The 27,980-nt window shown below is 46.8% G+C and overlaps 1 protein-coding gene across 1 annotated transcript; it reads left to right on the top strand.

Moving 5' to 3' along the window:
• Nucleotides 1-138: 138 nt before the first annotated feature.
• Nucleotides 139-8,778, top strand: LOC146336164 (coiled-coil-helix-coiled-coil-helix domain-containing protein 2-like). The gene is made up of 4 exons (XM_084819758.1): nucleotides 139-302; nucleotides 3,537-3,759; nucleotides 4,950-5,100; nucleotides 5,980-8,778. The coding sequence occupies exons 1-4, from the start codon at nucleotides 256-258 to the stop codon at nucleotides 5,997-5,999; spliced, it is 441 nt and encodes a 146-aa protein (XP_084675884.1). The 5' UTR covers nucleotides 139-255; the 3' UTR covers nucleotides 6,000-8,778.
• Nucleotides 8,779-27,980: the final 19,202 nt, after the last annotated feature.

The raw sequence follows: 27,980 nt of genomic DNA, 5'->3' as shown, positions 1-27,980 counted from the left end.
GGTGTGGGGCTGGGGGCGGGGGTCTCAAGACCAGTGCAGGGAGGAGGATTGGGCAACGACTTCATCGGCTGCGGCTGCGCCTGCTCGGGAGCAACGCCGTACACCTGATTGATGCATAACCTCAGCCACGTGGCCTTCATCCTTGAAAGCAGCTGCGTAACGACTGAGTTCAAGGAGATTCGGAGCGTCTCTTCTGGAAGGAGGCAGGCGCAGAAGCGGAGCGGAGCCGGGAGCAGCAACAGACCCAGCATCGCGATGCCCAGGGGTAGCAGAAGCGTGGGGAGCCGGACGACCGCGGCCAGGTATGGGCGCAGCGTCTTACGTGCGCAGCGAGGCTGACAAGGTCACCCCATGAAAGTGCTCAGTTTGCACAGGAGGAGGTGCAAGGGCACGAACCTCGCTGGTCTTTCTCTTTCTGTTGAGGATTGGGCCCCCATCAAGCCCTCTCCCAAATGGGGAGGAAAGGAAAATCTCTCTGTACGTGCCCAGAGGTCATCATTCTTCATTATGATTTCACCTTTATCACAGAATCATGGAATAGTAGGGGTGGAAGGGGCCTGAAAGACCATCGAGTCCAACCCCTTGCTCAGTGCAGGAGTCCAAGTCAAAACTTGTTGTTGTTCTTATTTATTACATTTTATTTATTTATTTATTTATTTATTTATTTATTTCTATACCGCCCTGCAGCCGAAGCTATCTGGGCGGTTGACAGAAGTTACAGCATTAAAATGCAACATACGAAGTTTAAACAGTTTAAAATAAAAGTAGTTCTTATAATTGCCTTTATATCCTGCCTGTTTTCCTCTTGCAAGGAGGAAAAATAAATAGGCAAACTAAATGGGCATGTGAAAACTGTGAGGCCGGGCCTGATTAAAATAATGAGATTTCACTCCTTCACAACTGGATAGGCCTTATGAAAATCGTAACAAATCACAAGGCCTCTTTAGCGATAATGAGATTCCTTTCCCCTTTTTTTAAAAGTGTTTTTTGTTGTTGTAGGTTTTTTGGGGAAGGGGGTTATAGTTCGCTTGTTCCTTCTGGGAATAATATAGATCAGTCTTCCCCAACCTGGTGCCCCCAGATGTGTTGGGACTACAATTCCCAACACATCTGGGGGCACCAGGTTGGGGAAGACTGATCTATATTACGTCCTCATTATTTGTTACACTTGTATCCCACCTTTTCTCCCGAGGAACCCAAGGCAGTGTACATGATCCTCCTCCTGTCCATTTTTATCCTCTCAACAACCCTGTGAGGTAGGTTAGGCTGAGAGGCAGTGACTGGCCCAAAGTCATCCTGTGAGCTTCAGGATTCTAGTCCCCGCTCAGGCATGATCTCCCAAACCCCAGTCCAACTCTCTAACCACTACACCACCCTGGCTCTTTATAAGCCCTCCCTCCCTTGATAATGACAGCAGCAATTGGTCCCCAAACCATTTATTGGTTTCGTTCTCCCCACGTACCACCCATATGTATTTTCTCAACTCCTGAAGTCGGTGAGCCTCCTCCAGAGGATTTTATTCTGAGAGGAGGGGATAAAAGTGATACTGGTTTGTTATTTTGTTCATTTATCTCCTATGAGAGCAGAGAAGGACTGTTATTGCAAAGCCAATTAATATAAATACACCTTCTCAGTTCAGGTGTGTTGCGTATCCTACAAAGCGTTCCATGACCACTGAGACTTTAAGCTGCCTTCCTCAACCTGGTGCCCTGAAGCGAGGTTGTCTGCGACTCCTTTTTAAACTCCTTGCACGTCATGATGTCGTCTCTGTAACGTTGTACACAGCTAACCGTTGCCGCTGGCACGCTGTACTGAAGGAGTTGAGAGGGTGAAGCGGGGCCATTCCACCAGCCCTGCTGAAAGAATATTTTTTTTCTCCTCTTCCCTCCACGTTGCTTTTTCCTTGTATGTTGTGTCTTCTGAGATTGTAAGCCTGGGGGCAGGGATTATCTTGTTTTACTGAGTAGATGTAAACTGCTCTGGGAGACTTTTTGGCCGAGGAGCTGGATAAAAATACTTTAAGGGTGCAATCCTATGCATGTTTAGACAGAAAAAAGTCCTACAACTCCCAGCATTCCGTGCCATTCCAGTTCTTGGCAAAGACGGCTGGGCATCTCAAGGTGACTCTTTGGGGTCAATAGCGCTCTGACGTAAATCTCTCGATGAGAATGTTTTAGAAGAAAGCAAACTCTGCCTCGGATAGGTCGTAAGTAAATAAAAGGTTGAGTTTGTAAGCCAGCACCTTGCTTGTTTCTGACCAATCCCCGGTGGGCCGTGATCCAGGTCAAAGTCAGTTCTGGCGAAGGAGGATGAGAGCGGTCTTTCTCTGCTTGAGATCTTAGAGCAAATGGTGGAGGCAAAGGGAGATTGCATCTGGGAGGGTTTTTTGTTGTTAAACGTTGATTGAATCTGGGACCTTCTGTGTGCAAAGCACATGCTCTGAGATATGGCCCTTTGCCAAAGAAGAACTGGGGGAAAGAGGAGTTTGGCAAGGACAGGAGGAGCCCAAGGGAGAGAGAGAGACTTATGCTGCAATCCTTTGCATGTTTAGACAGGAAAAAAAAGTCCTACAACTCCCAGCATTCCCCCAGCCAGCATGGCTGACTGGGGTATGCTGAGAGTTGTAGGACTCTTTTTCTGTCTAAACATGCAAAGGATTGCATCCTTAGGCAAGTGACTTTTATTGCAGGCTCGTACAGCTTCTCTCCTGATGCTGAAGCTTAAATCAGGTTAACGCAGGGGTGCAGAACCTTCAGCCTGTGGGGCCAAATCCAGCCCACCTGGTGTCCCAATCCAGCCCTCTGGCCTTCCTCTGGCCCCACCCTCTTTCCCCCAACCAATGGTTGTTTGATGGATTCCTGGCTTTTTTGTGCCTTCCCCATGCTCTGAAAGGTTGAAATGCCTCTCCTAAGGCTCAGTTACTGTCAGTGAGAACTTTAAGGCCAATCCTACGCATGTTTAGACAGAAAAAGTCCTACAACTACGAGCATTCTGGGAGTTGTAGGACTATTTTCTGTCTAAACTTATCTTATTTATTTCATGTTTATTCCACCCAATAGCCGAAGCTCTTTCAGCGGTTCACAACATTAAAACCACAAAAGCACAACAGAAAATACAATATAAAATATAATAGATTGAAACTACAGAATAAAAATACAACCTGAGTAAAACCTACCAGCAGTGCAGATATTGAAAACGCAATAGCAGATTTAAGGCAGCAGAGCTAAAAACCTGGAACATGCATAGGACTGCATCTTTAAGCTAAAATATGCTGTTATTTTTGGTGTTTCGGGTCCTTCCCCTTTTGCCTGTGGTCCCGCCCACCACTTGAATTCGGCCCCAGGCACTGCTCAGGAATTGTATTTGGCCCTTGGGCTGAAAGAGGTTCCCCGCACCTGCTTTAGTTTAAAGGCCTCCAGTGACAGGGCCTGACATCCTTCGACTGAAACAGAATTCCACAAACGTTGGGCCATTTTCTCTCGCATTTATTCTCTCTCTCTCTCTCTCTCTCTCTCTCTCTCTCTCTCTCTCTGCAGTCCAGCTCCATCTCATGCCCACCCCCCAGCTCCCCCTCCCCCTTCAGCAGTGGCTACCCCAGCTCAGCCCCAGCAGCCTGGTTTGATGGCCCAGATGGCTACCACTGCGGCAGGAGTGGCCGTTGGCTCTGCGGTGGGCCATGTGGTTGGCGGCGCTCTCACTGGTGCGTTCAGTGGAGGCGGCAGCTCCGAGCCAGCAAAAGCGGCTAGTAGCCCTAGCCAGGTGAGGCTAAAATGGCCAAACTGCAAATAAAGTATGTGTGTCTTGTTAGGGTCAGGGGATTGTGCTCTAGTCTTGTGAGTAAATGCAGGGCTGGCTAATTTATTTTGATTCATATTTATTACTCATATTTGTAAAGCACTCAGGGTGACCTTAGACCTTTGACTGCCTAAGGGAAAAGACAAGAGAGCATTGCGCCACTCTGCATACAGAAGCAATTCAATTCTGCTTCAGCGCTGGCACTGTTCTCCACCCCATTTAGGGATGTGCGAATCAGCAAAACCCGAGCTCGCCAAAGTCCTCCGAATTCCAACTTGAAGCTCGTTCTGGCTTGAGTCTGTACAAGATCGCCAGCTTTGTTGTTTTTCTCTTTTCACATGAAAATCCATGCGTACTTTTGTGCATATTTGTACAAATGCGCACATTGGTTGTGCGCATCTTTGAAATGTACACGTTCTTCTCCCATTGATTAAAGCGTAGCGGTGTACATTTTTCAAAAGCACGCATTTCCATGCACATTTTTCAAATGGACGCATGCTGTCGAATGCTGGTGTTTTGGTCTGTGAATCACCTTGCAAGCTCGGAAATATACGGACTTTGACCACAGCTTTCATCTGAGTCTGTGTTTGGTCCTCAAGGTGCGAACAGGACAAATCCTGATTAAAACCAAACTGAAATGAATTTCTCATACATCCCTATACCTGAGGAGGGCAACAGGCCAGTTTAAGGGGTGCAGGACAGGCTGTGTGCCCCATATCATTCTAACTTCCATTAGAGGGGATGGCAGAGGGGGGCCGCTGCCCCCCCCCAACATCTGCCATCTGAGGCAGTTGCATCACTCTGCTTAATAATAGGGCTGGCCTGGAAAAGTTCAGTTCCCGGCATCTCCAGTGAAAAATGATCGGGTAGCAGGTGATAGAAAAGACTCTTGCCTGAGAACCTGGAGAGGCAGTGCCAGTCAAGAGTAGACAGTGCTGGGCTGTATGTTTTGGACTACAACTCCCATCATCCTGGACACTGGCTATTGTAGTAAAAATATCTGGAGGGACACAGGTTGGGGGGGAGGTACTTGGCTAGATGGATGAATAATCTAACCTGGTATAAAGCAGCTTTCTGTGTTTATACACCTGCCCAGGTAAGCCAGGTCTGATTTGTATCTTGGGCTGACTCCGTCTTCTCTCCTGTGTCTCTAGGAGTCCAGGCAGCAGCCAGCCTATCAGCAATCCCAGTATGGACCCTGCCACTATGAGATGAAGCAGTTCCTCGACTGTGCTACGAACCAGAGCGACTTGACCTTGTGCGAGGGCTTTAACGAGGCCCTGAAGCAGTGCAAGTATAGCAACGGTGAGTATCGGGACATGGAGGTGAGCAGAAGCATCTCCTAACCCAGGGGTCCCCAACCTTTTTGGACTTGTGGGCACATTTCGGAATTTGAGAAACTGCTGTGGGCACCACCACAAGATGGCTCCCGTGGAGGATAGGGCTAGTCACATAATGGCTGCTTTGGGGGCCTGGCTATTCCAAAGTGAGCTAAAGAGGGGCAGGGTGAGAGAAAGAGCTAGGCTAGAAGTTGGGAGAGGGGAGAAACAGCAAGGTAAACAGGTGGGGAGAGAAATAATGACACTGGGCGGGAGGGGAAACTACCAAGGCAAAGGGGTAGAGAAACACGAAATCCAGAGGTTAGGAGGGGGAGAAGCAGTGACTAAAGTGGATGGGGGAGTAGCGAGGCTAGAGGCTGTGAGGGAGGGGGAAACAGCAAGGCAAAGTGATGGAGAAAGTGCAAGGCTAGATGCTAGAAGGGAGAGAAACAGTGAGCTAAAGAGAAGGGGGAAGTAGTGAGGCTAGAGACTGGGAAGGAGGGAGAAATTGCAAGGTGGAGGGGAGATAAAGAGCAAGGCTAGAGGCTAGAAAAGGAGAGAGAGGGAAGGCCCTAACATTTCCCAAGGTTTTTCTTAAAACAATTTTTTGAAGGAGGCAAGGAAGGAAGAGCTTTGTGGGCACCTTTGGAGGCCTCCGCGGGCACCACGGCACCCAGGGGCGCCATCTTGGGGATCGTTGTCCTAACCCGACTGGCGAGGGATGGCTGTAGCCCTCTAGTACATGGCCACTTGCTTTTTATGTCCCGTCTCTAGTGGTGGTGGTCTGATGCTTTAAAGCAGAAAGTAGATTAGGATCCAATCTCTTGGTGATTTGCAGGTGATCTATCGTTCTTTCTCATTGCAGGTGTTGCTTCCCTCTTGTGAAGACATTTGAACACTAATGCAGCAAAATAAGAAGAACCTGGAAAGGAGCATTAAACCCAAAGGGACTGAAAGGGCTAGTGACCAGCGGGTGAGAAGGGCAAGCGATGTGGCTAGACCAATGAACCTCTTTAGTGCTATTCTCAGTTGTTAGATTAGCAAGGAGGGCTCTGGTTGAAATTCTTCATAGTGGAGCTTTTAGGATCCAGGCATCACTTGACTTCTTACAGGCAATGTGAAATAAAAGGAGATGGTTTATTTTAATCTAGGACATGTTTGTACGTTTCCATTGATTATACATATACACTCTCTCTCTCTCTCACTCTCACTCTCATTTTGATTCCTGAAAAGCAGAAAGTGTAATTAGTGAGTCAAACAATGCTTCTGTCTATGTAAGTTGGACAGAAGGTTGCCAAGGCTGCACCTATAAGATGCCAGACTAGGGTAGAACTCATGTCTGATCCAGCTAGGCATTTTGTGTACTCTTGGAACTAAGACTGGATCCTCGGGACTACTTAGCAGGGATGAGTGACTTTTAGTTTAAGAACCCATCGGTGAGACCCAGGGGTTCTTGGATTAGCAGACCATTCAAGGCTGAAGTTCTGTCCTGCCCCTGCTGAAGAGCATACAGTTGCTGTGGGATCATGGTTATTACAAGCTTTTCTCCAAGACAGCATACATGGTTCCCCCCTCTTCTGTCCTCACAACAACCCTGCGAGGTAGCTTAGGCTGAGAGATTGTGAGTGGCCCAAGGGCACTGGCTCTCTAGGTCTGCTCCTTTGTTGGAGACGGACTTGATCAACCTGGCGCCCTCCGGATGTTTTAGACTACAACTCCTGTCATCCCGGAGCATGGGCTGTGCTAGATAGTGCAGATGGGAGTTGTAGTCCAAGACGTCTGGAGGGGAGGTGGGGCAGAAGGTTGGACTAGATGGGGCTTTGGTTTGTGTGAGTCGGCAGTCCTTGATATAAAGGTAAAGGTGTCCCCAACCAGTCGTGTCCGACTCTAGGGTGTGGTGCTCATCCCCGTTTCTAAGCCGAAGAGCCAGCGCTGTCCGAAGATGCTTCCGTGGTCATGTGGCCGGCATGACTGAACACCGAGGTGCACGGAACTCTGTTACCTTTCCGGCCGAGGCGGTACCTATTTATCTACTTGCAATTTCTTGCTTTCGAACTGCTAGGTTGGCAGAAGCTGGGACTGAAGACGGGAGCTCACTCCGTCACGCGGCACTCGGGTCTCGAACTGCTGTCCTGCTGACCTTCCGGTCTGCAGTTCAGCATCTTAACCACTAAGCCACCATGGCCCCCTAAGCCACCGCGGCCCCCTAAGCCACCGCGGCCCCACCCGAAATGGATATGGTTAACCACCCGAAATTCAGCAAGCTTGCCTACATGATTCGGCAAAAACGAAAACGTGCAGAGTCACTACTGGGTCTGCAGGGCAAGGGTGTAATACCTTTTTCTTCTTGAGGTCCATGTTACCTGGGCTGTAACCTGGAGGGTTCTGCATTCCAGCAGTGGGCAGAGCCAAAGGCAAAAGGTGGCGGGGTTACAAATGTGTCCCCTACCTTGGTTCAGTGTGCAACGAAACAAGTAATTTGCATCCAGGCATCCTCAGTTCGCTCCATCAGCTTTGTAGCTGGAAGACACAGCAGGACGGAGTTAATCACATCAATATCCTGCAGTGGGGCTGGTGCATGGGTGTTACTAGGCCTGGGCCCGTGGGGGTCGCAGCCCTGAATCTATTCCACAAGCCCTGAATGTCCATCAGTACCAATGGAAGTTCCCCAGCACCCCCACCCTGGGTTAATTGCCATGCAGGGGGATTGCATCGGGGAGGGAAGAATTAACTCTCCCCTTCCCACATGCTACAACAACTCCTCCCCGAGATCTTCCCCTGCATGGCAATTTAGGTGAGGACCCCCCCCATGCAAATTAATTGAATTAATTTTACTTGAGATTTGGATGAGAAATTAATTGGCTGCCTCCTGTAAAATTTCAGTAAAACCTTGTGATTATTTCTAAACTTGCATAGATGTAAATTAGCAGATGCAGATTTGTGTCTTAAGGACCTGGGTCCTGAATCTTTCAGTGCCTAGCAATGCCCTTGTGTGGGAGCGTGGGCTGGGAGGACTCTGGAGGTCTGGAATGAGAGACTTGGAGATCTGGATTTGGCTCACCGGCCAAAGGATCCCGACCTCTATGCTAGAAGCTTTCCTTCCTTTAGCAGTGCTCTAATTTGCTATCGTTGCCCATGAAGAACAAATGGTTTGATAACAGTCCCACTTGCAAATCCTCAACTTCCTACTCACTCAGACACAGAAGGAGACGGCGGGGACACGAGACAGAAATGTGATCAACTCAATTTCAAGACTCCTGGCCTGTCTTATTTTAGATCTTAGCAAGTTATGTAAGATGCTAAAGGTCATTAGCATTGGGTTAAGTTCATTGGTGCTCGCCCGGAGGCTGGGCGATTAAATTAGTAGGCTCGGATCGCTAAAGACGGATGCCACCGGTCAACCGCTGAGGCCGGTCCAGTAAAAAAGGTGCCCTGCTGCTACAGCTGTTGGAGAAATCCGCTACGTATTCAAATCAGTTGGGATTTCTATGAATCTGACCTGCGGATTCCAAACCGGAATGGCTTTTTCTGAGTCATGCAGTTTCTGCATACTTGCGGACTGGTTTTTCACTTTGGGGGGATTTGTGCTAATATGTATTAGCGGTAATGGGCATTAATGTATTTGCACAAATGTGCACTAGTGCAAGTAGAACGAAATTCCAGTAAAAAAAACAATCTGATTTTGTCAATTATTGGAAAATGGAACAATGAAAATGACAATCCACGACACACAGACGGAACAGATTTAGCAGAGAGAGAGAGAGAAAGAATATGTCAGCATCCTTGCCAATAAAAAAATGTCAGGGCTGCATCCCTGCAAGTTCTGACTGCATAGGATTTATTTAGATACCAGTTCCTAAGATGGTGGTGAGACTTTCTTTGATTTCCCATGTAATTCTGGAAATAAATGGATCCCAATTGCCAAATAACAAATCCAAACTGGAAATAAATGGAAGTGTGGGGGGAAGTTATGAAAACTGTTTGCAATGGGCATATGCAGTGGCATGAATCTTGCAAATTCTTTAGATTTCTGAAGATCCAACAATCCAATTCAGCTTTAATTCATTTCAGTGCTGTTCTATGTTATGTGATGCCTGCTATCCCAGGTTTTAACCTTTAGGGGGAGATGTTGGTCCATTTTTTCCCATTTGGATGTAGAAATTTCAGCTTGCACATCATCTGAACTTGCCTTATTTGCAACCCCAAATGTGGACGCGAGCTCACTTTTTTCAAAAAATGTTCGCACAATCCTAAACTTGCAATTGCATTTGAAAAATTTGTATTTTTTTTAAAAAAAACTTTGAAATGGACATTTTCCCAAAAATGCACATTTTCCACACTGTAGTCAAGGAGGGAACATTGGTGCTTTAAAAATGTGCACAGAAATGTACACTTTCCTATTCAAAATGCACACTTTTCCTGTTCAAAACTGAAAAAAATGAGATTGAGCTGATCCAAGCTTTGAAATGGAAGTTCAGAGAATTTCGGAGAGGTCAAATATCCCTGGTTCTCCCATCCCCATTTGATGATCTCTGTACATCTGAATGTGTCTCTGTTTCAGTGTCATCCCCAGTAATCAACTTCACCCCTCATTTTTATCTGAGCAAGGAGGAGGATGGTATACATCAACGTTCCACAACCTGGTTGGGGTGTGTGGGTGTGTGTGACACAGACAAACACTTTGGGAGAGCCATGAATGATTTTTTGTGCAAAATAACTTTTGTGCAAGCCTCTTCGAGGAGGGTATTCCACAACTGGGAAGCCACCACTGAAAAGATGCTTTCCTTAGTAATAGGCCTGTAGCCAGCCTAAAAGTTTTTTTGGGGAGGGGGCTGCCAAAAAAGTAGGGGGGATTCCTCTGGTTTGGAGGCATTTTAAATACAAAATTGTTAACTTTTTTTTTAATGATTTGTTTGTAAAAAAAAATTCGGGAGACAGAAAATTAGGCAGCCCACCTGTCTAGTTAATAGCCACTCCCCTCAACTCACTCAGTGGGGGCACCAGGAGAAGGATCTCTGAGGAAGATGTTAGGGTCTAGGCAGATATATATGGCAGGAGACAATCCTTCAGGTAACCTGGCCCCAAACCATTTAGAGCTGAGCGCCAAAGAATCGATGCTTTCGAACTGTGGCGCTGGAGAAGACTCTTACGAGTCCCCTGGACTGCAAGGAGGTCAAATCAGTCCATCCTAAAGGAAATCAACCCTGAGTGCTCATTGGAAGGACAGATACTGAAGCTCAAATATTTTGGCCACCTAATGCGAAGAGAAAACTCCCTGGAAAAGACCCTGATGCTGGGAAAGGCTGAAGGCAAAAGGAGAAGGGGACGGCAGAGGATGAGATGGCTAGATAGCATCACTGATGCAATGAATATGAACTTGAGCATGCTCTGGGAGAGAGCAGAGGACAGGAAGGCCTGGCGTGCTGTGGTCCATGGGGTCACGAAGAGCCAGACACAACTTAATGACTGAACAACAACAACAAAGTTAATATCAGCACTTTGAATCGGGTGGAAATAGATTGGCAACCAGTGCAGATCATAAAGCATTGGTGTAATATCTTCATATTGGCCAGTCCCCATTAATGATTTTTGCTGCCCGATCTTGAACCAGCTGAAGTTTCTGTTTTCAAAGGCAGCCAATGCATTATACTCCAATGTATAATGCACTGGAGTAATCCAAATGAGAGGCTACCACAGTTAAGTGCAGTTAATGTGGTCATGGATTACTGTTGCATGCTGATTTCAGGACCGTGTGGCACACAGGTTTATTCAGATGGGGAAGTAAGAACAAAACTGCTTGCCCTCCTTTTCTGTGTGCATTAAAAGTGCCTTTTGGAGTGTCATTCTTAGAATGAGACTGAAGGTGGGTTTTTTTGAAAACACCTAAAAACAACAACTCCCTGCAAACAGAAATCTAGCTCAGCAGGCAAAGGCTAGAATATTGATCCTGGCTGACTTAGTTTTCACTTTTGAAAGTTGTTCCCCCCACCCACTCATGGGGGCACATTCAACAGTGATATCCCTCCTGTAATCTTTATTATTGATTACACCAATAGCATATATAGAATTTGCACTTCAAATCACAGATATATAAACAGAATTTGGTCACTATCTAATCGTATTAGAAGCCAACCCTACTCAGTGAGACTTTGCTCTGGTACTCGCCTTCCTGATGTTGCGAAAATTCTGATTTCGGCTATTCTTAGGCCTGCTTTTATATCTATTAGTCCACAGTAGGGATGCTGGAGAAATTCAAGACAGTCTAAAAAGAGGTCAGATTTCTAAGAATCCGCCCTGCGGATTCTCCTCAAGCCACACAGAGTCTGTGGGCTCCTGGATCTTTTTCTTTACTTTCCTGAAATTTACGCATATTTATTCGTAGGAAAATGCACACATTTCTGCTGAGCCTGGTAAATATACGTAGGGAAAAGTTGAATAGAATGGGGGCCAATACGCTAAATGTTACATACTAAGGTAAATTTCGTAAGTTGTGAACTCTCTTCCGGAACTATTTGCAGTTTTAAGCTTTGATTTGTGTGTGTGTGTGTGTGTGTGTGTGTGCTGCGCTTTGTGGTTTTAATTGCTGTCAACCGCCCAGAGAGCTTCGGCTATTGGGTGGTATAGAAAGAAATAAATAAATATTATTTGCGTATTTTTCCGCACAATGAAAAAAAATTGAGTCCCTTTGTGAATGGAAGATGGAACAAAAGGTGCCTGACAATCCGCAGAACACAGATGGAACTGATCTTACACAATCTATATCTCTAGTCCACAGTCACTGCATTGGCCGCCTGACCCATGTCTATTAGTTACTGCACTACCTCACAGACATTTAGCCTTCGACTCACAAGTCAAGAGGCTGTCTTATTGCTGAGGGTGTGTGTGTGTGTGTTCATCTGGGGTGCTGATCTGGTCAGGATCCATATTAACACAGGGGGCAACGCTCCGGGGTGAGATGACCACAAGCCTGCTTGTCAAGCCACAGGGTGCTACAATTAGAGCTGTACACAGCTGGCCTCTCAAAATTCTCCAGCATATTTGTGGGCAGAGAAATTCCACCAAATTTTTCCTAAGGAAAACATCGAGAGCCAGTGTGGTGTAGTGGCAAGTGTGCTGGACTGGGAGTCGGGAGATCCGGGTTCTAGTCTCCACTCGGCCATGGAAGCTCACTGGGTGACTTTGAGCCAGTCACAGACTCTCAGCCCAACCCACCTCACAGGGTTGTTGTTGTGAGGATAAAATGGAGGAGGAGGAGGAGTATGTACACCGCCTTGAGTTCCTTGGAGGAAAAAAAGGCTGGATATAAATGAAATAATAATATTGTAATAAGGGAGGAGAAATTCTCCAGCAGTGTCTCACAGATGGGGCTTGCTGTTGGCAGGGGTTGTAGCATAGCTTCTTTTTTTCTTCTTCCAAAGGGTTTCCGGTTTATTGCATTGCTTCTGCAAGTGGCAACGGTATCAACTGTATTGAGGCTTCCACTCTTCTGAGGCAAAATTTTGGATTTCTTTTGTGGCATTTTTGAGATGAGAATTATCAACAACCTCCGATATGCAGACGACACCACCCTAATGGCAGAAAGCGAAGAGGATCTAAAGAGCCTCTTGTTGAGGGTGAAAGTGGAGAGTGCAAAAGCTGGTTTGAAACTCAACATTAAAAAAAACTAAGATCATGGCATCTGGCCCCATCACTTCCTGGCATATAGAACGGGAAGAAATGGAAGCAGTGACAGATTTTACTTTCTTGGGCTCCAAGATCACCGCAGACGGTGACTGTAGCCATGAAATTAAAAGATGCTTGCTCCTTGGGAGGAAAGCTATGGCCATCCTAGACAGCATAGTAAGAAGCAGAGACGTCACCTTGCCGACAAAGGTCCATCTAATCAAAGCTATGGTTTTCCCAGTAGTAATGTATGGCTGTGAGAGCTGGACTATAAGGAAGGCTGAGCGCCGAAGAATTGATGCTTTCGAACTGTGGTGCTGGAGAAGACTCTTACGGGTCCCCTGGACTGCAAGGAGGTCCAATCTGTCCATACTAAAGGAAATCAACCCTAAGTGCTCATTGGAAGGACAGATACTGAAGCTGAAGCTCCAATATTTTGGCCACCTAATGAGAAGAGAAAACTCCCTGGAAAAGACCCTGATGCTGGGAAAGACTGAAGGCAAAAGGAGAAGGGGACGGCAGAGGATGAGATGGCTAGATAGCATCACGGATGCAATGAATATGAACTTGAGCACGCTCCGGGAGAGAGCACAGGACAGGAAGGCCTGGCGTGCTATGGTCCATGGGGTCACGAAGAGTCGGACACGACTGAACGACTGAACAACAACAACAACAATCATTGTGCGGTGGCCGTGTGTGCCGTGTGCGTTTTCTCTCTCTGTTACACATCTTTCCATTGCTGTGCAGCCTCCCAGGCCAGCTGCACTTCCTGAACTGAAAAAGCCCCATGGGAGGATTTCCTTCATGATGTCTCCCTCATGATGGCTTTCATTGAAGTGTGGGAAGCAGAGGAGGCTGCAGGCTGCCTCAGAGATGACCGTACAATGGCAGAGAGGACACTCATGCACACTCCTCAGCCACCTCATAAGTAAGGTAAGCCCAAGAACCCCAAACCCAACCCATGAGAATTTCTCCAAAATGTCTCCTCCTTTGAATTTCTTTTCAAAAGCCATTTTTTTTCTATCAAATTGAATGAGAATGGTCAGAAAAAGTGTGGGAGGAATTTTCAGCACAGCACTAGTTACAATGGCTATTTTGAGCCATTGTTCTACAGGACACTGTAACTGCTGACACGGCAATCACCGACCTTGCTGAGTAAGGGCCTCTTCACCCAGTTTTCAGGATTTCTTATGGCGCTGGGCAGAAAACAACAGAATGAAATTTAATAGGGATAAATGCCAAGTTCTGCACTTAGGAAAAAGAAACCAAATGCACAGTTACAAGATGGAGGATACGTGGCTCAACAACACTACAAGTGAGGAGGATCTTGGAACTGTTGTCGATCACAAGCTGAATATGAGCCAACAATGTGATGTGGCTGCAAAAAAAGGCAAATGCTATTTTGGGCTACATTCATAGAAGCATAGCTTCCAAATCCCAGGGATTACTATTCCCCCTCTACTCAGCACTGGTTAGGCCTCATCTGGAGTACTGTGTCCAGTTCTGGGCACCACACTTTAAGAAGGATGCAGAGAAACTGGAGAGGGTTCAGAGGAGGGCAACAAAGATGATCAGGGGACTGGAAACAAAGCCCTTTGAGGAGAGATTGAAAGAACTGGGCATGTTTAGCCTTGAGAAGAGAAGACTGAGGGGAGATAGGATAGCGCTCTTCAAGTCCTTGAAAGGTTGTCACAGAGAGGAAGGCCAGGATCTCTTCTCGATCATCCCAGAATGCAGGACACGGAATCATGGGCTCAAGTTAGAGGAAGCCAGATTCTGGCTGAACATCAGGAAAAACCTCCTGACTGTTAGAGCAATACGACAATAGAACCACTTACCTAGGGAGGTGGTGGGCTCTCCTGCACTGGAGGCATTCAAGACAAGGGTGGACAGCCATCTGTCATGGATGCTCTGACGTGGATTCCTGCACTGAGCAGGGGGTTGGACCGGATGGCCTTGTAGGCCCCTTCCAACCCTACTATGCTATGATTCTATGATTTCTGAGACCCCCAATACTCCATAGCTCACAGCCTTAGTAGAACCCATCACTGCTTATATTCCAGGAACCCATTCAATTAAGATCTAATACATAATGTGGATACATAGGGCAATATCCAATGGTAGTCCTACCCAGAATAAGCCCATTCACTTCAGTGGGTCTGCTCTGTGCAGGAGTACCATTGGATATTGCCCATAAATGCTGATACATACATGATAACACATAAAATAAAGTTTAGCACACAAAATGCAGCGCCTACTCGGAAGAGGGGCCGACCAAGGGCAAGGTGGATGGATGATATTCTGGAGGTGACGGACTCGACCTTGGGGGAGCTGGGGGTGGCGACGGCTGACAGGAAGCTCTGGCGTGGGCTGGTCCATGAAGTCACGAAGAGTCAGAAGCAACAGACTGAATGAACAACAAAAAAACTCTCACGATGTCCCTGCACCTGCACAGTCAACAGTGCTCTTCAGACCTTCAAATGAACAGGCATAAGTTAGGGGTACAGCCTGCCACTGCCATCCCATTCTCCACCCACCCACTTTTAAGAAACGCACATCAAAGGTCTGGGAAGGGGCAACTATTTGACCAGATGTTTCCCTTTGGGTCATGCTGTTTCTGTCCTGCACCCGGAGACATTAGTTCAGGAGCAAGACATTTGCATGAAGGGGCTGCTCTCTTGAGTCCTGGGAGTTTAAGCGAGACAGGGAGGGTTTCATTTATGCTTTAGGAAGAGTAGCACATTTCCCCACAATGGCTTCAGTCCTGCTTCTCTTCACAATCCTGGTCTCCATCGGTGAGGGGAAACCACTTGGTGGAAGGGAGAAATCTTTCCTGATGCAAAATCAGAAGTCTGTCCTTGTGCAGTTCTTAGCCGAGCAAATCCCATCACTTCGTGGAACAGTTTAATGAGCTTTTCCCTGCCTTGTTTCTTTTTCAGATCTCAGCATCCGGCAGCTGCAGTCCCTCAAGTCCTCAGAGGCTGTCCCTCTAAGTGGGACCGTCACCCTCTCTTGTGGATTCAATACTGCGAATATTGTAGACACCAATTATCCTTGGTGGGTCTATCAGAAACCAGGCAAAGCTCCACAAGATTTGCTTTACCACACCAGCAAACGACCACAAGAAATCCCTGACCGTTTCTCTGGGACTAAGTCAGAGAATATGATGTCGCTGACAATCAGAGGGGCCTTGGGGGAAGATGAGGCTGATTATTACTGTAGTGTGTGGACTGGGAAAGGGTGGCACAGCCATTCATCCAGATGGGGAAATAAAACAAAAAACTCTCCCTCCCTTTCCCTCACTCCCTTCGCCCATTAAGCAGGCTTCTGTTCCTAGAATGAGACCCAAGAGCAGTGATGCAGACGGGTAAATTTAGACCCTAGAATCATAGAATCATAGAATAGTAGGGTTGGAAGGGGCCTACAAGGCCATTGAGCCCAACCCCCTGCTCAATGCAGGAATCCAAATCCCTGGACTTAATGGCCTCATGAAGCTCCCTTTAGATGCTCATGCAAACTACTTCAGTTGTGAAGCATGCAGCTAACATAAGAATATAGGAACCTTCTTCATACTGAGACAGACCCTTGGTCCATCTAGCTCAGTATTGTCAACACTGAGTGGCAGCAATAGCTCTCCAGGGTTTCAGGCAGGATTTCTGGGAGCGGCCGTTTTAACTTCCCACCATGACCTGGGCTGACACTATGTCAGGGATGTTGCAGGACATATAAACGGTGGCCTCCGCATCCAGCCACTGATTGGAGCACTGGAATACATGGTTTAAATGGGGCCCAGGGCAGGTGACAGTGGACTCTGCCAGGGTGCTGGGCTCCTAGTGACTGCCCTTGGGTCCTCGCCAGACGCAGGAGGAAGGTACCCCCATACTTGGGCAGATCCTGTAACAAGAGTGGGCAATGGTGGGCTCTCACCATTGCCAGCAAAGGCAATGATGAGAGGAGATGGGAGTTGTAGGCCACAAGATCTGGAGGTCCACACACTGCCCACCCCTGCTGTAACGTATTATTGTATTGGGCTGCTCTGAGATGGGTCTATCAGCCTCTGCTTCAGCCTCAAGGGGAAGTGTTAAACGTACAGGGTCTCAGTGATGGCACCAGGTTTTGGAGGGCAGTTGGGCAAGACACCTGCAGTGGGCCCTCTCCCTCAGTGAGTCTATCTTCTCACTGCCATTGTCACCAGCTTCTCTTGCTCCTTATCCTCTTTCTCATCATTGCTACCGCTTGCTTAACTGACAGGCAGAGAGCCAGGGAGTAAATAGGCAGTGGCATCTACCGCTCCCCCTTCACACCACCACTGTTGTCTCGGCTAGAGTGAGAGGCAGGTGAACAAGCAGGGTGCCGTGGTGAAGAGGAGGAGCAACTCCAGGGGGCTCTTGTCAATATGCGGATGACACCCAGCTCTACCTCTCTTTCTCATCAAAACCAGGTGAGGCAGTGGCTGTTCTGAATCAGTGCCTGGGCACGGTAATGGACTGGATGAGGGCCAATAAACTGAAACTCAATCCAGACAAGACGGAGGCACTGTTAGCGGCTGATTCGTCTGCCCGGCTAGGTGATATTCAACCTGTTCTGGAGGGGGTTGCACTCCCCCTAAAGGATCAGGTTCGTAGTTTGGGGGTGCTCTTGGATCCAGAACTGTCACTTGAGGCACAGGTGAACTCAGTGGCACGGAGCACTTTTTATCAGCTTCGGCTGGTATACCAACTACGCCCTTATCTGGACAGAGATAGCCTAGCTACAGTGATCCATGCTCTGATACCTTCTCGTCTGGATTACTGCAATGCGTTATACGTGGGGCTGCCTTTGAAAACGGTCCAGAAACTTCAGCTGCTCCAAAATAGGGCAGCGAGATTGTTAAGAGGGACTGGCCTGCGAGCTCATATTACGCCAGTACTTTTCCAGCTGCACTGGCTGCCAGTCCATTTCCGGGCCCGATTCAAAGTGCTGGTGTTAACATTCAAAGCCCTTAACGGCTTGGGGCCAGGTTACCTGAAGGATCGCCTCCTCCCATATGTGCCTGCCCGAAATTAAGATCATCATCAGCGGCCCTTCTCCGTGAACCCCTGCCAAAGGAAGTGAGGCAGGTGGCTACTAGGAGGAGGGCTTTTTCTGTTGTGGCACCCCGGCTCTGGAATGAGCTCCCTAGTGAGGTTCGCCTGGCGCCTACATTGTATTCCTTTCGGCGCCAGGTGAAGACCTTTTTATTTTCCCAGGCATTTTAGCATTTTAGCTTTCTAAATTTTTATCTTTGCTGTTTTAAATCTGTATTTTAAACTCCTGCACTGCTGCTAGGTTTTATTGTGGTTGTATTGTTATATTGTGATTTTAATGTTCTATATATTTTAAATTGTTTTATTGTGTGTTGTTTGGTTTTAATTTTGTGAACCACCCAGAGAGCTTCGGCTATTGGGCAGTATAGAAATGAAATAAATAAATATAATAATAATAATAAATGTGTCCCTGCTGGGGTGTGGGACCTTGGCAAGTGCTCGACCATGCCTACCCTTGACGCCAGCCATGCTGTTATTGTATCTAGCCTTCGTTATTAACCATTGTTTTCTTTCAGACACCTGGAAACCAAGAGCAGTTATTTCTGCTGCTCCTGTCACTTCCCTCGAAGGGAGACTGTGTGGATCTGAAAGAACCTGTAATTGATTCAAGCTGAAGATCTGATGCACGCACACACAGTAATCACTTGCTGTCAACAGAAGAACTAATTCGTTTTTCTTGCCACCAGGTGGAAGAACAATCTAATCTCTAATTTCTCTAAATTCTGAGATCAGATCTGCCCAGCTGTTTTTGCATGGAGCGCTCACATGTTCCCCGTAGTGCTTTGTATGGACAGGTTCCCCCCCGCCCCCAGGTATCTCCACTAAGTGACCCCTTTGAAACCGTTGCACAAGTGGTAACTCCCACATGCCATCTGCAGTCGCAGCGCCTTATGTGGACGGTACATGCGTGGATGTGGACGGTGGGCTTTTCTCTGTGTCAGCGCCCTTTCTGTTTTGAGGTCTCATCATGGGTCACGCATGGAAATGTAAGAACGCTGCTGCACCCTCGATCTGAGCACCTGTAGCATCATGCCCTCTTGTCTGACCCAGTGCAGGGGTTCTCCTGTCCTATATGCTAACGGTGATTGCCGATCCTTCTGTAGGCAAAATGGCACCACTCATGCACAAGAGGGAGGTATGAGCAAGGTTGGGGGAACTCTCAAGGGTGCAGAAGTACAAAAGGAAGCCCCCTAGTGAGGAACACCCCCCTAACAGTCCAATGAGGACTAAGCATGCTCAGTGGCCACAAAATGCTGGCTGACTGCAGGAGGAGCGGGATGGGATATCCTGGCTGGCTGGCTGGCACTGAAAAGGAGTACTCTACGCTGCAACCTTTTGTTGCAGGTCTCACTTGTAAATATAGTGTTCCTCAAACTTTTGAAAGTAGACTCCCCTTTGGAATTTATTCTGCCTTGTGCTCCCTTTCCAAGTGCCCCCAGTAATCTACTTCATAGATCAGGGGTGGTGTTGTGGGTTTTGGCCTTTGCTGAGTCTTATCAATCTATATGTTCCAGTATTTAGGAAGCCTTTGGCTGGCAGTTAACAACCCATAGACAACCTGTTTTAAGACAAGTCGGTTAGCATTTTCTCAATAGTCTTCCCAGCATAGTCCAATAAAGCAAAATCAACTATTTCTTAAAAATCCAGGACTGCGGATAACACACTGTGGACTGCATTTGTCTCATCCACTCTGCCACCAGCACCACCTTTTTTTTACCACCATTGCGCTGCTGAATTTCAGCAGCAATTGCAGGGACGGTGGCAATGGCCGTGGCAGGAAGGTGTGTGCCTCTTGATGACTTCTGGTTGGGGAGAAATTTGCTCCTGGGCTCTGGAAGTTGCCCACTCCTGCCATAGATAAATGTATGGAGTGGAGATTCTCACAGTCTGTTGGGTGCAACCTGATGCTACACACGGTGATCTGTGGATTGGGTATATTAATCCCACATTGGCCCTAGAAAACTGAAAGAGCAGGACGTCTCTGATTCTACTTCCCCCACCCCCTAGTTCATAAATTCAGAGTAGATAATTGAATATATTCTGCCAAGAGGGCATTCGGACTATAAGATCATTACTGGTGCAAAGAAAAGTGACTTTGCCTGCTTAAAATGCTATCCTTCCTTGAAACTTCATATTCTCCTTCAGTGGTCCCACATCTTCCAAGTGGAAACAACTCCTCAGTTTAAGAAGTTCTCTTGTTTGCTTAGGTGGGTGGTCTTTTTCTATTTCCCCCCCTTTTAACAAAAACAACAAGAACAACAACAACAGGGGTTCCAGGGCATGTGCTAAGTTTCAGGAGTGCTACTACTAATATATATATGTCTATGTTTTCAGATCCACAATCTGTGTTTTGTTTATTAAATGTATGACATGGTAGTGCTGAAGCTAGACACATACAAATGATTGTTGTTGTTGTTGTTGTTATTTAGATGCCTTTCTCAGAGAAAGACTAAAGGCATTTTAACAGGAATTAAAACTATTACAGGGATTAAATCATCCCTCACCCCCACTTAAAATGATCTAAAAGAGCTAAAAGCAATCAACAGTAAAATATCAGGACATGATAAAACAACTCAATTACAAAGCCCATCATATGCCATCAAATGCCTTGCAGCAGAGGGAAGACTTAACCTGGCAACCAAAAGATAACAATGTTGGTGCCAGGCAAACTTCACTGGAGAGACCATCCTACAATTGGGGGGCCACCACCAAAAAGGCCCTGTTGCTTGTTGCCATCTTTCATGCCTCCCTCAGAGGATCTCTGTTCAGTAAACAAACATGCATTGAAAGTCTGAAAAGGGTTGGTGCTGTTTCAGCCAATAAGGGGTGTGTCTGCTCCCGCTTTGATGATCCTGCAGCCCTCTTGCACCCAGGGACAGTCATTAAAGAGCAACATATTTACATACAGGGGCTGATCACTTGACCGCCGGCAGTTTAAGAAGGAACTGGGAGGATCCCTTTGCTGTAGGAAGATTATCACATTTCCCCACAATGGGTCAGTGCCAGCTTCTCTTCATAATCCTGGTCACCATAGGTGAGCGAAATTAATTTGGTGGAAGGGGTACATCTCTCCTGAAGCAAGCTGTGTTTCATACTCTAATTCCTAGCTGTGCAAATGTCTGGTGTTGCTAGCTATGCTGTGGGAATTAGGGCACAATCCTATGCCAGTTTAGACAGGAAAAAGTCCTACAACTCCCAGCATTCCCCATGCTGGCTGGGGAATGCTGGGAGTTGTAGGATTATTTCCTGTCTAAACTGGCATAGGATTGCACTATGTGTCGAATTAAGCTTTGCCCTGCCTTGTTCTCTTCTAGGTCCCAGTGTCCAGCAGCTACAGTCCCTGACCCTGAAGCCTTCAGAAGCTGTGCCTCTAGGTGGGACTGTCACTCTCTCTTGCAGATGCAGTACTGGAAATATTGCTGACAGCAGCTACCCTTGGTGGTTTCAGCACAGACCAGGGGATGCACCACGGACACTAATAAACCACACTAGCACGGGAGTATCTGGCACTCCACCCCATTTCTCTGGGTCTAAGTCAGGAAATATGATGTCCCTGGCCATCACAGGGGCCCTGGGGGAAGATGAGTGTTATTATTACTGCTCTGTGTGGTCTGGGCATCAATAGCACAACCATTCATTCAGATGGGGAAGTGAGGCAAAAATAAAACCTTTCCTCTTTTGTCTCCCTTTATCTTTATTTACATTTCCAGAAACTGCGCTGCTTATACATAATGATCCTAGCGCAGTGAAGGATAACCTGAGTGAAGACGAGTGACAAGGAAGATGGGATTGGGATTAGTGCTGAAATGAATATTCTTTAATGAGCTTCCGCCATAAATGGTTGTTCAGGTAGGCATTTGGGGTGGGTTAGGGTATTTTAGAAAATGTTTTTATTGTAGAATTTTATTGTTTTAAACTGTTTTATTATATGTTGTACATCGCCCAGAGTGGCTGGGTGACCAGCCAGATGGGTGATTAATAAATTTAATAAATAAATAAAATAAATAAAAATATTAGAAAGTCACCCAAATTCTATTTTGTTCCCTCTTAGATTTTGAACATGAATATTTGCAATTTGCAGTTCACATTCCCATTTGAATGTGACAGTTAACCTCGGGTGCTTAAGAACCGTTGGCTTATCTTGTTTTGATTTTGACAGGGGTCCAGTATCCTGGTTGCTGGGCCTTGGGGCCCATAGTGGAAGCGGTGCCAAATGTCGAGCCCTCCCAGTGTGCTGGTAGTCAAACAAAGAAGTCGATCTCCAAGTAAATAGGCTTTATTATGTGAATCAATCAGTCTCACAGCAGTTCAGTTAGACTATGTCATCATACTGCAACCTAGCACTAACAACTCTGATAAAGCTGACACAAGTCTACATAGACTACCTAAAGATCCCTTTGAGGGATGCACTATGGTTAGGGAAGCAGTTGCTGCAAATCTGATGCCAGTCTGCAGAACAGAACCTGACAGGCTTTCCCAGTCCTGCCCTCAGGGATGGTTTCCTCCTAGAAACCTCTTGTGATGGGCCAACCTTGTTGAATGCTTTACTTCCTGAAGCGCTGCACCTCCTTCTTGACCCAACATCTGATTCTTGTGTCTGTCATGCCCCCCCGCACCCGCATGAGTTGCTCTGTTCCCACAGAGGGAGAGGTTATGGTTGGGCTTTGATCCAACTGATTATCCTGCACCTGGACAGGCTGTTCCCTGCCTCCCTCTCCCTGAACCTCTGTCCCCCCCCCCCGTACCACTTCACGCTGTTCCTCATCTGACTCTGAGTCAATTCCCATGTTTTCAGCTGAGATACTGGGCCCAATCCTGAGAAGCAGCAGGCTACATCAGACTGCTGTGGGTAAAAATCAAGTCAAGTGGATCAGGTTGAATCAGTCAGATCACTATAATTCAGGTCCAGTCGAATATGTCAGGTTAGGGTCAAGAGCCAGTGTGGTGTAGTGGTTAGAGTGTTGGGCTGGGATTTGGGAGATTTGGATTCTTGGCCATGAAGCTATGATGGCGCTCTTCAAGGACTTGAAAGGTTTTCACAGAGAGGAAGGCCAGGATATCTTCTCCATCATCCCAGAGTTCAGGACACGGACTCATGGGCTCAAGTTACAGGAAGCCAGATTCCAGCTGAACATCAGGAAAAACTTCCTGGCTGTTAGAGCAATACGACAATGGAACCCATTCCCTAGGGAGGTGGTGGGCTCTCCCATACTGGAGGCATTCAAGACGAGGCTGGACAGCCATCTGTCAGGGATGCTCTGACTTGGATTCCTGCATTGAGCAGGGGGTTGGACTCAATGGCCTTGTAGGCCCCTTCCAACCCGATTATTCCATGATTCTATGTATATCCTGCCTTTTTGGTCCCCAAAACATTATACAAAATTAGTTGAAACAATAAGAATCAGAAAATCAAATCATACTAGAGGATCAGGAATGAATATCCTAAAATCGCAGGGGGCGAATGAGAAAAATATCAATCCAACGCCAAAGCACACTGAAACAAATAGGTCTTAAGAGTATGCCAAAATGCCAGTAAGAAGGGGTGCAGTCAAGACTGGGAAAGAGAACTTCACAGCCTGGGTGCCACAAATCAGAACGCACTGTCGCTACTCCTCAAGAACCAGGGAGATGCCTTATATTGGATTGGACCATTGGTCCATCTAGCCCAGTATTGTCAACACTGACTGGCAGCAGCTCTGTAGGCTTTCAGATAGGACTTTTCCCCAGGGGGTTTCCCTGGAGATGCTGGTGATTGAACATTGGACCTTTGGCGAGTCAGGCATGTGCTCTACCACTGAGCTATGGTCCTTCCTGCTTTGATCTCATGACAGATGCCTTTGCGTAGTTTTAGGAGGCGATGCCAAGTTCTTTTAGTCTTGTCCTGTCCGCATTGGATTCCTGCCCCAATCTGGAGGTCACCATCTTCAGCATCAAGGTGCACACCACTGTACCTTTGTGAGGATCTCTGGACGTTCTGCAGAGAACATAATTGGTATGAGGGTCAGGTCAGGGACACAGACATGGCAGAGTAAGCACTACCTGGAGATCCCAGAAATTGAACTTGGGACCTTTGGCGCCTTATCCCCTACGTCCCAGTCTGCCACTTAAGGTCCTCTGAGGGCTATCTCATAAGAGGACCTTTTCCTTTGCCACCCCTCCGTTGTGGAATGACCTGCCGGTTGAAATGTGCCTACTGACCGGTTTTTAAGCAGGCCTTAAAGACTCTATTATTCCAGCAGGCCTTCCCCTTTTAGAACTCGTATTCTTTTTGCTGACTTTTGTATACTGTGGGGTTTGAAGCTGTGGGGTTTGAAGCTGTGTTGTTTTATTGTTGGATTTTTTTTAAAAAAAATATTTTAGTTAAAAGTTTTTTTAAATATTTGTTGTTTGTATATATTGTCCATATGCTTTTATGTAAATGGTTTTTAAATGTAGTATACTGTATTTTAATGTTTTAACTTTTGGAAACTGCCCAGAGAGCTTCAGCGATAATAAATAACTAATAAATACAATAAATAAAGCACAAGTTACAGGAAGCCAGATTCCGGCTGAACATCAGGAAAAACTTCCTGACTGTTAGAGCAATATGACAATGGAACCAATTCCCTAGGGAGGTGGTGGGCTCTCCCACACTGGAGGCATTCAAGACAAGGCTGGACAGCCATCTGTCAGGGATGTTCTGACTTGGATTCCTGCATTGAGCAGGGGGTTGGACTCGATAGCCTTGTAGGCCCCTTCCAACCCTACTATTCTTTAGTAGGCCCTTTCTCGGGCCTTGGGAGAGTTTAAATGAGAAGAACTGAAGGAATTTGGTCTGCTGAGCTGATTTAAAATCTCAGCCATGGCCTTCAGCCTTCTATTCCTTGTCCTCTTGGCTTACTGTACAGGTGGGGTGTTGGGACAGATTCAGCTACAATGACTTCTCATTTATGAGAATTTATGAGAATTTCTCATTTATGGCTGGTGCCATAGCTGATTTGAACTTCTGTTCTAGTTCTGTGACTTTGGTCTAAAGTTTCCAAAGAACATGATCTCAGCCTCCCAAACCAAAGTTAAAATCGAGGTGGGTTGGGGCAGGGTTCTTGTGCCTTTAATAAGAGATTTTTGAGTAGGGATGTATGGATTCGATAAAATCCATCCCGTCTATGTTTCACGGATTGTCAGGCACCTTTTGTTCCATTCTCTACCCATCAACAAAATCGGGGTTTTCTGTTTCCAAATTTGCACAAATTCACATGTGTGAAAAATGTGCAAATTCCCCCGCAATGCGAATTTGCATGATTTAGCCGATCGGGGAAATGCACATTTTTTGCTGTTTTTTTTTTTAAATGTGTACTTTTCTACGAAAAAATTTGCACAACATTTGGGAAAGTTAGAAAACCAGTTTGCAAGTCCTCAAATCTGCCCAACAGGGGGAAAGCCGGTCCGCTGTGGAATACGCCAGTCGGAGTCATGAAAATCTGAACTCATTTGGTTCCATTGTGGATTTCTCCGACAACCCTATTCTTCCTTTGATGCTACCAGGAAAGTCATGGGAAACCTGTTCCCTCTTGCAACCGACAAACTTCTGCATGAGTGACATGACCTTTGTTTGGTTTCTCATCCCATTCATTCCAGGCTTTGGTTCTCAGACTGCCCTGACTCAAAGCAGTCCAGTTTCGGTGGGCCTGGGACAGGCAGCAGACATTACCTGTACTTTGCAAGGAGTGGAGTTTATCAGCAGGACCAACCCATCCTGGCACCAACAAAAGCCAGGCAAGGCTCCTCGGCTCTTGATCTACAAGGGTAGGGAAAGAGCCTCGGGGGTCCCTGAGCGAGTCTCCGGAGAGACATATAATAACACTGCAAAGCTCACCATAGCCAGGGTCCAGGTGGACAATGAAAGAGATTATTACTGTTCAGTGTGGCATAATAAAGCTTTACACTGTGATGCGGTCAGAGGCGGAACTGAAACAAAAACTTCTTGGGCCTGAAAGCTAGATGTAGAAGCAAGAGGATGGGAGAAATTCAGTCAGTGTATCTCTTACGCTAGGCGCAGGGAACTCTGGAGGGTGTGAGGGCCAATTTTTGACCCCCCTGGACCCCACTGTACCCCCTGCCACTGTGCCGCCAAATTCTCTCTGCATTTCTGGTCTGGCAGCTGTAAAGAGGATGCATTTCCCCTTAAAACATGGCCTACAGTGGGCATGAACCTTGTTTTAAAGGCCAGCCGCGCTCCTGGAAGACTGATGCTCACCGTCTGCTTTATTTTAAGTTGTGGTGGGGGTGTGGCCTTTTGTGTCACTGCTGCTACCACATGGCCAAAATCGAGTGGCAATTCAGTGGCAGCAGCGCTTTGGGGTGGCAGCGGGGGCTGCAAAACAGCCCAGTGGGCCTCTGGGAAGTGTGTTGCCTGCCCACCGTAAGTCCTCGCATTGAAAATGTACGACATTTAATGCATTTGAAGGCCAATTCCTGTTATCTATGTATTTATTATTTTTAAATTTAACAATATTTATATACCGCTCCACGTCAAAAGATTTCGGAGCGGTGAGCAGCAAAGATAAAAGAAGAAAACACCATGTTCAAACAATGGAAACATTTTAAAAGAAACAAGTTCTGATTAGAAGACTTTCTAAGTGTTACTCCTGCTCTGCACAGGTAAGGACATGCAACCTATTTACCGTACAGGTGGGGTGGCCACCATTTTAATCAGCCCTTGCTCCTATGCCTTTATGGCAGCCTGAGAGAAATACACTGATTTTTATTTTTTTTTTCTTAACAGAGGTAAGTTAAGGAAAGCTAGTTAAGGAAAGCAGGAATTAAGGTGCTTAATTCCTGCATCTTGGGCTGTTGTTCAGGGCACAGAAGCAGGATCAGTGAAAACAGGGAAAAGGTTAGCAACTATGGTGGCCACTTATGGATTGTCAAAAGAAGAAGGGGGAAATGCATCCCCCCAAAAGGGGACAAAAGAGGACCATTTGCATATGCTCATGTGTATCGATCAATCCAAGTTCATTATACAGTCACAGACCCATTCAGTTGCTAGTGTATAGATACTGGTGCAGACTGAGAAACAGTTATCATAATTTTGTTAGAAATGCATCACCTCTCAGCATTGTGCAGAAGACTGTGGCCAGGTGACATGTATGTCTGCCTGTTCAGTTTGATGTCCAGGCGCTGAGAACTGTGGATGGGCAACTGTTCTGGTGGTTCTTTATCTTTAAACTGGATTTGGACAGGACAGCCCCAAACAGAGGATCGTCTTCTGGCAAGCCATCAAATAGCGGATGAAAAACAGGGCACCCAGCCACCCTTGCAAACTCACCTACAGGCCAGTCACCACCAAATAACACAAAGGTTTCTGTGGCTTGATCCCTTCATAAGCTTGGCCAACAGGAGAACTGGTTTCCACCCTGCTCCGCTTCATAAACGAATGAACACTGAAGGTATACATTAAGCATTACATTGGGACAGTTATCTAATCTGGCTGGAGAGAGAAAAGAGTGCTTTGGAGCATATACAGAGTAGTTCCAAGAGAAGAAGGAGCAGAGTTCCCCCCCCCCTTCTTTCGGGTCAAACCATTTTCCTCACATTGCAAGCAAGGGGAGAGAAATTATTTGCACCAGCTCCAGGGCTGGTGTAAATCTCCCTCCATGCCAGGGCTATGTCTGGGCAGGGCCAGCACCAAAGCTAGGCATGGTTGGGCACTTGCCACGGATCCGCACCCCAGCAGGGGTCCCCTTGGTCTTGCTCAGAGGATCACACAGAAATATCATAAAGGAAGCCATTCCTACCCTTTGTCCCCATGCCAGAAGACATTTTATCTGCTAAATTTCCGTCTGTCTGTCTGCTGTTTAAAAAGACACAGGAGCGAGGCGAGCGAAAGAAGTGGCAATATTAGCAAGAGGCGTTACACTGACAGTGGCCAGTAGATGTCACCTTTGTCCTCGTAACTTTGCTATTTCTTTCTACTACTTAAGCGTAGGGATGGGTGAAAAGTTCAGTTCAGTTCAATTCTGACCAGATGTTATGCAGTTTATATCTCCAGTATATCTGGAGGGCACCACCGGTTTGACGGAAGGCTACCCCAGTGCCCAGGGACTATAATTAAAGGGCAGCACATTTGCATGAAGGGGCTGGTCTCTTGATTTCTGGG

Source organism: Heloderma suspectum, chromosome 13 (assembly GCF_057233095.1).
Source record: "Heloderma suspectum isolate Gila_16-S chromosome 13, 16-S_ref, whole genome shotgun sequence".
NCBI lineage: Eukaryota > Metazoa > Chordata > Lepidosauria > Squamata > Helodermatidae > Heloderma > Heloderma suspectum.
The sequence above is the reverse complement of the archived record's forward strand: the minus strand, read 5'-3'. Positions and strand labels throughout refer to the sequence as shown.